The following is a 13,256-nucleotide window of genomic DNA, read 5'->3' on the forward strand; positions in this document are numbered from 1 at the left end:
AAGAAACAGATCCATGATACTATAGAGGAAATCATATGAGAATAATATCACAGGTTAAAAAAAACAAAACAAAAAAACCAAGATAACAACTATAATGAAGAACTTCCTCAGCAAATCCAGTGTAGTCATAGAGACATAGATTTAAAAAAAATTAGAGGAGCATAGAAAAATGATGGAAACCATGAATGCCCAACATAGGAAAGAAATCAAATGCATGAAACAGATTTAAACAGATGTCCAAGAAAAAAAATTCAGTTGAAAGTTTGCAAAACCACATGAGTGAAAGTAAAGATAGAATATTAGACCCAGAAGACAGGATCATGGCTAGCAATCATGAAAGGAAAAACCTCTTAAAAATAACTAGGGACCAGGAAAAAAAAACAATTCAAAGGCAAAAAGGTGATGCAAAGAAGAATAACATAAGATTAACTCAAGTCAATGAAAAAACAGGAGTCAGCAGAAATGACATAAAAAGAGTGTTCACAGAAGTAATAGCAGAAACCTTCCCAAGCATGGAAAAAGAATTTGACATACAGATAAGTGAGGCATATAGAAGTCTAATCAGCCATGACCAAAATAAATCTACACCAAGACGTGTAATAATCAAGATCCCAGAAATTAAGCACAAGAACAGAATATTAAAAGTTGTTAGAGAAAAGAAACAGATCACCTATAAAGGAAAGCCCATCAGAATCACAGCAGACTTCTCAATACAAACCCTCAAGTCAAGAAGAGTTTGAAGTATTTCAAGTCTTGAAAGAAAACAACTTTCAATCCAGATTGTTGTACCCTGCAAAACTATTTTCAAAATTAATGGAGAAATAATATACTTCCATAACAAAGAACAACTAAAGAAATTCATGAATACCAAAATCCAAAATCCCTAGAGATATTTCACATAAAAGGAAGATGATACCAGCAGAAAATCTGAGATGTAAGAGAAATCAGTTTAAGTTAAAAGCTAATAAGTCTTTAACAAACAACTTGTGCCTAATTTGAAAGAAATAAAACTATATTAAAACTGTAAAATGAATATTTAGAGATAAAATCCCTTGTGTTATTCAGGGAAGGGATATTATTTCATTTTGGATTTTAATTATATATGTAAAAATAACTAGATTAACTACTAAAATAAAAACTCTATACCATTTCTATGTCAAGTAGAGGAGAAAATTGTCATTTTCAGATAATGATTGTTTATGTTGAATGTACTGAAAAATGTCAGAATCAGTAAGAGTGCAACCTTTCTCAGTACAGAAATCAAAAGACAAAAGTCACTTTGAAGCATCATAACCATGCAGTCAAAAAAAGGTATTTTTCACCTACTTTACCAAAAGAAAGTGTAAAGTAGTTAGGCTAAATCCAACAAGACACATACACACAGGTGCTACCATTCTTTGTAACTGCTCTTTAAAGTGGGATGGTTTGTTCACCACAAGTCAGTAAAATGTTGAACCAGACAATCGAGGTTCAGAAGGGTACACAAGATGATTCTGTGATGACTGCTGCCACAGCACACAGTGGCTCCTGAAGTTCTAGCAAAGTCTTATTTCTGAAGATGACTGACAAAAGAAAACGTGATTTAGGGATTCAAACCCTGTGGAAAAATTATAACAAGAGCAACAAAGTTAAGATCAATACCAAACTCAAGTTTCTGATTACCTCTGAGGAAAAAGAAGACAGATGTGCAGTAAAGCATGTTAATTAGCTTGATGTGGCTATTCCACAAGTTCTAGTATCGTCTTACTTCTCAAGATAAGTGTCAAGTGCATGAGCTTTTATATTTCTGTCGTCCACTGTTTTTTAGCTCATCATCTTGTAGATATTATTAAAAATTTTTAAAAATAAATTTCACTATAGTTAATTTAAAAATAGATTTTTGTGTGTGCTCTCTTTGGTCTGACTCTAGGTAGATTTTATCTGTATTTTCATAAGGAAATTTCAAGGAGACAGGCCATACCAGGGACATGTTAGGGGTGACATGACTGAAGGATTTGGGTAGACTGAGAAAATAATGAAAATTCTACTGTTCGCTTTTTTCCTAAACACTTTAATCCCACTTCCTTTTCCAACAGACTTAGACACCTGGATAGTGAGAAACAAAGAATTTTGCTCGCCAGTCTTTTGCCAAGAGGCTTCCTGTGTTGCTCTGTAACTCAGCCCTGGGATGAGGGATGAAGAACATCATCCCGAGCCTCAGAAAGGTTCCTGACCAAAGTCTGTATGGGCCAAAAAGTCAGAGCACCATGCCAATGAAGAGGCACTGACTTGAGAAACTGTCCCTCACAGTTCTTCCCATGTGCAGGTGTACAGAATAAATATGACAGCTATAAGTCAATACAGAAATTTCTACAAACTTCTTGGGGTTTGACAATGAAGCAATAGACATATGTCTACTACATAGTTGTTAGAAAAGCATGTTTCAAATAATCAATTGGTATTCATTTAAAACAGAATAATGGTCTTATTAAACTTAAATTTAATAATGCTGTATTTGGAAGTAATTCCTTTACCACCACATAAGAACTTTTCCAGCTGTCCCTTTTTTTACACTGTTGACATTCAGTGGTGAGTTAGAAGATCCTCCAATTAAAATTTCCTCAGGCTAGGCATGTGTGCTTATTTCCAATTTAAACTCACTACCATGATCTCCCTACTAGACCTCCAAAATTTCTCCATATAGGTTGGTAAACTGTAAGTAAAAGCTAATTCACCTTCAAAAATTCAAAGGGCTGGATAGACACTGTCTAATTTGGAAATAACTAGAATAGAACTCTTAGTGAATATACATAAACCGATATATGGGTGGTTCTGGATTTTCCACAATTTCTCATCGGCTATCATAAAAAAAAAATTCACATTTACCTTATAAATTATTTACCTTTAACAATTTCTACCCTTCAAATTTTGGAGAAGTATTTGTTACTAGTAACCCTCAATGGAGCAGAAGTAAAGCTACTGTCAGGTAGAGAAGGATTACCTGAACTGGAGTCCAAGGAAAATACTCCATCTCTGTTTCCACTGAACACTGAATATTTAATAATGCCCCCAGTTGCATCAGGAGCAAAAGCTTTTACCGTCACAACAGAAGTACCTGTGAGAATTAGATAAAAATAATCCTTATTTTTATTCTTTTTCAGATTGCTCAAAACTTGTAATAAATTGAAAAAATGTAAAAACAGCCATGGAAACATACACATTATACATAGAGAAATAAAAATGAAGATTACAGCACATTTCTCATCAGAAACTACACAAGCTAGATAATGGGGTAGCCTTTCTGAAATACAGAGAAAAGCAATGCCAACCTTGAATTTTTACCTAGTGAAAACATATTTAAAAAGGAGGGAAAATAAAAACATTTTCAGATACATAAGAGTAAAAAAATCTCCACCAGCAGACCAGCACTTTAGGAATATTAAAGGCAGTCCTAAACAAAAATGAAAATGGTATTACATATATCAGCATTAAGCAAGGAAAAGCAGCAGAAAAGGTAATACCATGAATAATAGAAAAATTTTTTCTTATTACAGTTATGTACCATCTAATGATGTTTTGGTCAAGAATAATTCCTGAGAAATGCGTCATTAGTCAATGTTGTTATTATGCCGACATAATAGAGTGTGCTTATGCAATCTAAGAAGACCATGACATCAATAGGCAATAATCGATTCTCATTTAGAGTTATTATGAATACTAAGCACACATTTTTGCAAGGATTCACATTTTCATTTGTTAGGAGTAAATGCCTAGGGTGAATATGTGTTTAACTTTGTAAAAAAACCAGCCAAACTATTTTCCAAAATGGTTGTTCTATTTTACATTCCTTCTGGAAACATTTGAGAATTCCAGTTGCTTCATGTCCACTGGTATTTAATTTTACCCATCTTAGTGGATATGTGATATATCTTGTTTTACTTCTGATTTTCCTGATGTGATATTGAACATTTTTTCACGTGCTTAGTGGCCATGTCCACCCTTCTTTTTAATTCGTCTTTGTTCCCTGGCTCCGTGTTTTCTTTTCACCCATCACTCCTGAGCAACTTCCCTATGAAGTCCTCACTGGCCCTTTGTCTTCTGACTGTAGGTGTGTGACTTGAGGCAACCACTCTATACTCTGATCTTATAAGACAACACCTCTCCTCTTACTGTCTTCTGCTCCCCGAGGATGTCACCTGCAGAGACAGGTATAGAGAACCTTTGCTGGTCCTTGTCGTGGCCCAGAAACTTTATATTTGTAATCCTATGGAAAGTTACTGGAATTCTAGTGAATTAACTCCAATCTATCACTCCCAGTGCAAACCATGGCAAGGATAAAGACATTAATGCGTATTTGTAGTTATGGGGAGCCCAGGGATCCTAAATCCAGCTACGATGATGGCTGATCTGAACAAAGGCAGTGATCCAGGACTGAACCAGATTTTATTCATGAAGAAGGGAGTGGCTTGAGGATGCGCATCTGTGAGAATGGTGGGAAGTAGGTGAGTGCTGTGAGCTGGGCTAGGTAGGAGGCCTGAAATCACCTCTGCAATATGCAGAGAGAAGCATATGAGAAAGAGTAATCTGAATAACACAATTAAGGTGGTAAGTAATGTTTTGGGGTTGGTGCTTCAGTCCTAATGTGTAATCTTTTATGCTCTGGAAGTCATAGCTTCTTATCTTGAGGCTCGATCCCAGCTGACAGTGCGGAGCACCGCTCTCCATCCCGCCTCAGCTCACACATGTTTTATTTCGGAGCTATGGGGGGTGGGGAAACACTGCCCTGTCATCTTTGCTTCAAAGACTACACATCAGCACCTAGGCTGGACTGATCTGCATTGCTTAAAGCCAGGTGAAGGGGTAAGGAAAAGTCCTAGCCAGTGCTTTCCATATCAGTACATGGAACTAGGGCCAGGTTTAGCTAAAATGGAGATAACTGCTCTTCTTTCAGGAAGAGTCATGCAGATGGTCCTCCACAGGAAGGTATGCAGTTCGTACTGACCGGGAGGAGACAGGCAGAGGAAGCTCTCCAGGAGTCTCCTCAACTGCTGACGGCACAACAATGCTGGCCTTAAGATGATGGTAAGAAGGCAAAGAGTTAAAATGAAAGGAAACATCTTAAAAGGGAAGAGAAGTTGCTATGATGTCGGAGATGAGTTCATGGAAGATCTCACTAACTCTAATGCCTTTGGGTGAAAAGGCAAAGCATGTGGAAAAACGAAGAGGTCAGATGGTGGCGGAGACAGAGAATGCTGGAGGTGCCTCAGGTGCCCAAGGCACTTCATCACTGTCTGGAGGGGCAGCCGGCTTCAGGATACTTAAGACGTGAGCCTTTGCAGGAGAAGCTTGAAAATTCATGTTTACTTTCATGGGAAATCTCCCAATTCCTAAATGCTGGAAAATAATTAATTTAGACAACAAATGCCATCAGATGGGTTGTGCACAATGCAGCGATATCCTGACTCTAGTTCTGGTTTGCTGTCTCACAGGAGCCTGCTGGTTTGCTGTCTCACAGGAAAAATAAAGGTCTCCTTTATTGGTTATCAGCCTTTTAGCACTTATGTGTGCTACTTATTTGTCACCCTCAGACTTGTACTGAAGGTGATTCTCATCTCCTTGATTAAGCTGGACTAAATTCCACAACAGCAGAGGTAATTTCCCGCATACAGTAGTACCTCGGTTCACAGACGCTTTCATTTGCAAGCAGGTTGGTTCACAAACAGAAGCGTTTGGCAAAACTTTGTTCTAGTTTGCCAACTTTGCACTGGGTGACAAACATGACTGTGGCACTATCTTTCCTGCACAGACACAAATGTGACCATTTTTAACAAAATCATAGAACAAATTAAGTCTGTGAACAAAGGTACCGCTGTATTTGTAATCTACATACTTCCATAACTGCACACATTAATTTTGTCTTTAAAACTTTGCATGCTTGCTAATGAGATGGATATACTAATCGTCCTGATTTGATCAATACATATTTTATACATGTATTAAAATATCATGTTATATCCCATAGATATGTACAGTTGTTAACTTAATCAGAAATTTTAACAGTTTAAGAAGACAGAAATGTTAACTACTCTAATTTGATCATTACATACTGTATACATCTACCAAATTATCACGCTGTATCCCATACATTTGTACAATTAAAGTTTTTCATCTACTTAAAATCTGGAATAGTTGCCATATTTTGCTCAGCTTAATTTTTAAAAGCAAAGCGTGGTGCTGTGTATTGAAAGTTTATTCCACTGTAAACAGCATTTGCTCAATGGTTATGAGACAAAGGGAAGCAGAAAAAAAAGAAGACAGAGAGCAACAAAAGACACGGAGACGTTTTAGACTCAGAAAAGAGAAAAATGCTGGTCTCTGCCTACAGGACTGCTCTCATCTAACAGTTACAGAAGACAACAACTCCATGCTGCAGTATTACATCAGATAGTGGGATCTGCAGTTGTAAAATCTAGCACTGATTCAAGATCTCTCCATTGTTAAGCCTCTCCATGAATCACTGCATGGGGCCAGGCATCCATGCTTGAAACTCACCCTGCTACATATGGCAGTGAAAATGATATTTAAGCCAATGTAAATTGATAGGTTATTTTTTCTAGATATTTAAGAAAATTTCATTGAAAAGAACAGAAAAAAAGGAGAAGCTCTAGAGTAGACAGAATTTTCCCCTCGTATCTTTTTAATGCTTAATAATCAAAGAGAAATGCAGTGATTACTATAGGTATTAAAGAAAAAGGTATATGATACTGCACACAAAACTGGAACTTCAGTGAGAACTCAGTGTCAAAAAAAGCATAAAATAGAACTTGTGATGGAGAAAGAACAGGAAGATTCGAGCTGACTATATCACTCTCCTTAGAAACATCACGTTTAACGTAAAGTGTGAAAAAAGTTTAAAAATCATTTATCAAGATTTCCAAGAGGTTGCTCTTTTTAAGCCAGTTATGAAGTCACTAAGCAACAAAGTAATGGATTTCAATCAATCATAGTGGAATCAAGTTACTACATATGTTGAGAACTCTTTCAAATTGCATTATACTCTGATCCTTATTCTATTGCATTTCAGAGGCATGTTGTTAATATAAAATGGTAGGAGCATGCCTTTACAGTAGTGTAATGTTTTATCTTCAGTGTTCAATCACAGTTCTGGGCTTCCTGATACAATTTATTTTTAAACACAGGAAATTTTATTTCAACTGGCCTGTCATATTTTCTTAAATATCTCAGTAAGAAAAGAAACAGCTATTCAGGCAGGATGTATGATCTTGTTGATGGTCTTTTTTTTTTTTTTGGCATGGGTTAAGATGCTTGTTATATAGTCAATTACAAAAGAAAACATGGAGATCACTTGTGTGTGACAGAACAAAGATGAGTATACAACTGTGAAGGAAAATTACATGTGGCCCCTCTCAAAGGAAACAATCCTATTTTACTGCAAATAAAAAGTTCATACTATCAAGTGAAATTATACAGCAACAGAATTTCATTTAGGGAAACTGCTTCAAACTTGGTGCTAAAGTTAGCAAAAAGCTGAAAATGTGTATGTATTTTCTTTCTCTGACAAAGTTTGAATCTGAGAATTTCCTGGAGAAAAATAAGAAATAACTAAATGGCTCGATCCTTCTAGCTTCTTGCTTACTGTATACGCTGTTATAAATCTCTGTCTCTGGGCATGTAAATAAAACTTACAATTACTACTCATTTCACATAAGGTAGAAATGGTAAGCTCGGAAAACGACTACCACTGTACCTTCAATAACCATGATGTAAGTGAACTATATAAAACAATTTATCTTTTACATTTTTTGGTTTTTGTGTTTCACTTTAGGCTTACAATTGCATATACGAAAGTATAGCATATTTAAGGTTCTTGTTTTTCTCTTTACAAAAATACCATTAAAGGGGCTGGGGATATAGCTCATCGGAGTAAGTGCCTGCCTGGAAAGCGTAAGGTCATGAGTTCAAAACCCAGTACCACAAAAACAAACAAACAAACAAACAAACAAACAAAATTAAGACATTAAAAATTAATGGCACCCATAGCAGAAGTGAATTTTCAGTTTGGAAGCACAACTTACAACAATTAATCTTCATTATAGGACTATAAAAATCAGTAATCATTATAAATACTTGGGTAAATTTCTCATTGATAATTGATTGGAGAAACAGATTTATCCAACCTTTGGATAAGTCTGCAATATCTATTATCTCTTAAATGTCTAATCATTGAAATTCTAAACATACTTTAATCATTGAGGAAAAAAACTATTGGCGCAAAATCAGCAAAATGACAGAATAGGAGGCCTCAGACCTTTCTCTCCACAGAAAAACTGAACTGACAACTGTATATTTTGCAAAAAGCATTCGTGAGAACTGAAAAATCAGTTGAGAACTTGTAGGGCTCTAGGCAAGCTCAAAACCACGAATAGTTAGTTGGTTTTCAGTATGGTAAATGAAAGCCATTTGATGTCACTCTGAATCCAGCTCTGCACAAACTGTCATACCTCAGTATGGCTGGGAATAAACACCCAACTCACAGCTTCTCTGTCAGCAGGGCAAGAAGAGAGTAGAAGGTGTGCCCCACTTTACAGCCGGGGGCGCTGGGGAAAGAGCTGGTTTTCATCTTGGCTGACTCAGAGGACAGAGAAGGAGCTGCACACTTCTGAGGCCCAGGAGGGCTACTGAGAACAACCAAGAATGCAGGAGCTTGGAGCAGTGCAGAGAGCCTGAAGTATCCAGACAGACAGCAGAGGGGAAAAGATCGTGAACTCCTGAGAAAGAAAACGGCAAACCTCTGGGACAGGTAAATTACACACACAAACTCAGAGAAAACGCATCATCAGGAAGGGTTTGAGAGACCCTCAGAGTCTCCAGCCAGGATTACTGGCGAAGGTCTTCCCTGTATCGAGCCAGTCTGTGGGGACTGACAGAAGAGGCTGTTTTGTTTTGGTTTTGGTTTCAAATGCAGAACTCCCACCAAACACTGACAAGACGTAGGAAGAAATAAAGACACATGACCAAATTAAAGGGTCAAAAGAAACCTACAGAAAAATAAATCCTAAAGAAATGAAGACTGATGAAGTATCTGACAAAAAATTCAAATTAATCATTTAAATCAGTGCACTACACAGAGAGACAAAATCGTACAAAATCAGAAAACTACATGAACAAAGTGAGAATACCTATAAGGGACTAGAAACTGATGGAAATACACTTTGTTCTGGAGCGTAAGAATATAATAACTGAATTAAAAATTTCACTAAAGGAGTTTAGGAGACAAGATAAAGAAGAAGAATCATTGAATTTAAAGGCATATAATTGAGAATTACCAAGTCAGAGAGAAAGAATGGAACCAAGAAAGCCAAAGGTCATTTGGGACGCCACCAAGTAGAGCGAGACACTCACTGTGGAAGCCTTGGAGTAGAAGACAGAGAAAAAGGACCAGAAGACAGGTTAATAAAGGAAGCTGCGTTGGTCTGCTTCCTTGTTGCTAGACACAATACCAGCACATACAATTTAACGGACAGATTTAATTTGGTTCACATTTTAAGGGAATTCAGTCTGTGGTTGGCTGGCTCCAAGGCAGAAAATAGTGGTGGAAGGTATGGTGGAGTAAGATGCTTAGTTCATGGTGACCAGGAAGCAAAGCAAGGGAACAGTGCCAGAGAGGAAGGAGCAAGGGACCAGACATCAAACCCACAGTCAGACCTCGGTGATCCACACATACACATCTGGAAGTGTGCTCCACCCACCCCCGGTGAGTACCCCAAGCCAATCAAGTCGACATTCTGCCATAACCGCTACAGAATCAGTGGTTAAAAGCTACCCCACATTTGAGGAAGGAAAGGGAAATTCAGATTTAAGCAGCTCAGAGAACCCAGACAGGTCCACATAAACACACACTATAATTAAACTGTCAAATATTGAAGATACAGATATTTTTCATAAATAAATATTTTTCATAAATAAAGGAGAAACAGATGTGGCCAATCAAACAAAAGGTGACTTTATAATCACTAAACATGTCTTAGAAGATATAATAAAGAGTTTCCTTAAACAAAAGGAGGCTACACAGCAAGTGAAAATATAAAGCTCTTAGTAAAATATATGTAAAAAACATAAGATCCTTTAATACTATAATGGTGCTGCATAAATAATACTTTAATTCTAGCATAAAATTTAAAAGTGCATAAAAATAAGTAACTATAAACTATGATAACTGATACCAAATGTGATTTGTTACAGTTATAACAAAATGTATAGGTATTGAGGAAGATATAAAGGAGCATAGTTTTTGTACGTAGTTGAAGTTGAGGTTTGTAATAGTTCTATGAGATTATTATAAGATGGTTTACGTAATCCTCATGGTAATCACAAAGGAAATACCAACAGAAAGGGCACAAAAGGAAATATGAAGGCATTCATAGAATTGGAATACAGAGAGTAGTTTAATGGATTCTTAAAAATAAGTTTTATTCATTTTGGATATAGGGACACACACATAGGCTTAAAGTAAAAAGGTGAAAATAGATATTAAATAAAAATTCTATCCAAAATAGAGCATGAGTAGACATACTCATCCCACGTGAAACAGACTTCAAGTTGACAACTAGTACAAGAAACAAAGAAGGACATTATATAACTAACAGAAAGATCGATTTGCCAGGAAGTTACAGCAATTACAAATAACTGCATCTACTGGCAAAAGGTCGAAATATATGAAGTAAACACTGACAGAATAAAAGAGAGAACCAGCAATACAAAAATAAGAGAGGACTTTCATACTCCACTTTCAATAATTGATAAATCAACCAGACAGAAGATTAATCAAGGAACAGAGGACCTGAATAATACTGTAGACCAGTTGGAACAAATACACATACACAAAACACTTTACCCACCGGCAGCAGAACATACATTCTCATCCAGGGCACACAGAACACTGTCTGTATAACTCATATGGTAGGTCATGAAACAAGTCTTAATAAATTTAGTAAAACTGGAATCATACCAAAATCTTTTCCAACCACAATAGAATGAAACTTGAATTCATTAGTAAAAGGAAAACTGGAAAATTCCCAAATATGTGAATGACCAATGCACCAACAAATAAATACAAAGAGAAATTACAAAATATCTGGAGATGAAAACAAGAGCTCAGCATACCAAAAATTATGGGACTCAGCAAGAACAGCCCTGAGAGAGAAGTGACTAATGGAAAATGCCTGCATTGAAAGCAATAAATCTCTAATCAACAAGTAATGTCACCATAAGTAGCTGCAAAAAGAAAAAACAACCCTAAGTTAGTAGAAGGAAGAAACTAGCAAAGATTCAAGCAGACAGGCTAAATTTAGGTAATAAACACAAGAGAAAAAGATGGATGTGCCAGGGATATAGCTCAGTGGCATAAGCACCTGCCTGGCAAACGCAAGGTCCTGAGTTAGATTCCTGGTAGCCTCCCCTTCAAAAAAAAGAAAGAAAAAAGGAAAAAGAGAAAGATGAATGAAACTAAGGATTTTCTTTCACAAATCAGCAAAATCGACAAACTCTAGCTTAGAATAACTGAATAAAGGACATAACAAAAATCAGAGGTGAAAGAGGAGACATTACTACCGACACCACAAAAATAAACAAAGGATACCAAGACAACTGTGAACAATTATGTGCCAAGAAACTAGATATCTGAGAAGCAACGACACATTTCTAGAAACAGAATAGTTTACCAAGAATGAATCATGAAGACATAGAAAATCTGAAAAGACCTAAACTAATAATATTGAATCAATAGTAAAAATCTCTCCATAAAGAAATCCAAGGCCAGATGTCTTCAGAGGGGAATTCTAATAGCTAAAGAACAATTAATGCCAATACTTCTCAAACTCTTTCAAAAATATGGAAGAGGAAAAACCCTGCAAAATCATTTTAGGAGACTAACGGTGCTTTTCCACCACTGCTGATACCATTAAAAAAAAAACTACAGCCAATATCCATGTAAATATGTATACAAAAAGTCCTCAACAAAATACTAGTATGTAGAATTTAACAGCATGCTGCATGGACCATACACCATGACCAAGTGGGATTTATCCCAGAGTTCAAGGATGGTTCAACATATGAATACAAATTAATGTAGTACATCACATTCATCAAAGGAAGAATGAAAATATGACAGTCATCTCAACAGACAAAAGAGCATATGACAAAATCTAAGTGTTTTTCTGATAAAAACACAAACCCAACTAAAAACGTGAGGAAACAACCTCGACATAACCAAGGTCACATATCTGAAAAGCCCATAGCTAATGTAAGGCTCACTGCTGTGAAACTGAAAGCACTTATTTTAAGATTAAGAAAGAGGTAGAGAAGCTCACTGTTACCATTTCAACTTCCTATTCAACCTAGCAATGGAAGTCCTAGCCAGTGCAATTACACAAGAAAAATCCCTATTCGCAGAAACATGATCTTTTATGTAGAAAACCCTGAAGATCTCAGAGACCAAAAAAAACTATTAGAAGTAATAAATTCAACAAAATGGCAGACACACAAAAATCAACACAAGAAAATTATGTTTCTACGTAGTAATAAAGAGCAAGCCACAAAGAAAATTAGAAAACCAACTTCATATACAATATCAAAAAGAATAAAATACTCAAGAATAAATGTAACCAAGGAGACAAAAGATGTATACATTTAAAGCTACAGAACATTGCTGAAAGAAATCAGAGACACAAATAAATGGAAAGATGTGGTGGGAGGCTTCACGCTGTTGAAATGTCCATATTATCCAATGTAGTATCAGCTCAGTGTAGTATCAGTATGTGCTGGGACAGCTTCTATAAAAACAACCGTAAGAAAAACTGTTGGTGAGGATACAGGAAAACTGGAATCTTTGTGCACCGTTGACAGAAATGTAAAATGGTAGAGCCATTACGGGACAAAGTACGGACGTTCCTCAAAAAGTTAAAAATAGAATTACCATATGATCCAACAATTCTAATTCTGGATCTACAGTTAAAAGAACTGATCTCTGGCAACAGGAAATCCAGATCTCTGGCTAAAGGATGCACACTAGTATCCACTTCCCAATATTCACAATATCTCACAGGTGTGGTAAGCAAGCTAAATGTCTACCAACTGATGAAAAAAGATAATCAAAAGTAGTATAAACATGCCATAGAATATTATTTAGCCTTTTACACGGAAAGAAATCCTACCGTACATTACAAAATGGGAGAACCTTGAGGAAAGTATGTGTTTTT

The 13,256-nt window shown here is 36.3% G+C and overlaps 1 protein-coding gene across 1 annotated transcript in view; it reads right to left on the bottom strand.

Moving 5' to 3' along the window:
- Positions 1-13,256, bottom strand: part of Dchs2 (dachsous cadherin-related 2) — a 221,502-nt gene that overhangs the window by 23,833 nt on the left and 184,413 nt on the right. Inside the window, exon 15 of the mRNA XM_005400929.2 lies at positions 2,981-3,094. Within this exon, the coding sequence (XP_005400986.2) occupies positions 2,981-3,094 (114 nt within the window). The remainder of the gene's footprint in view (positions 1-2,980; positions 3,095-13,256) is intronic.

Source organism: Chinchilla lanigera, unplaced genomic scaffold (assembly GCF_000276665.1).
Source record: "Chinchilla lanigera isolate Chin_1 unplaced genomic scaffold, ChiLan1.0 scaffold00070, whole genome shotgun sequence".
Lineage (NCBI taxonomy): Eukaryota > Metazoa > Chordata > Mammalia > Rodentia > Chinchillidae > Chinchilla > Chinchilla lanigera.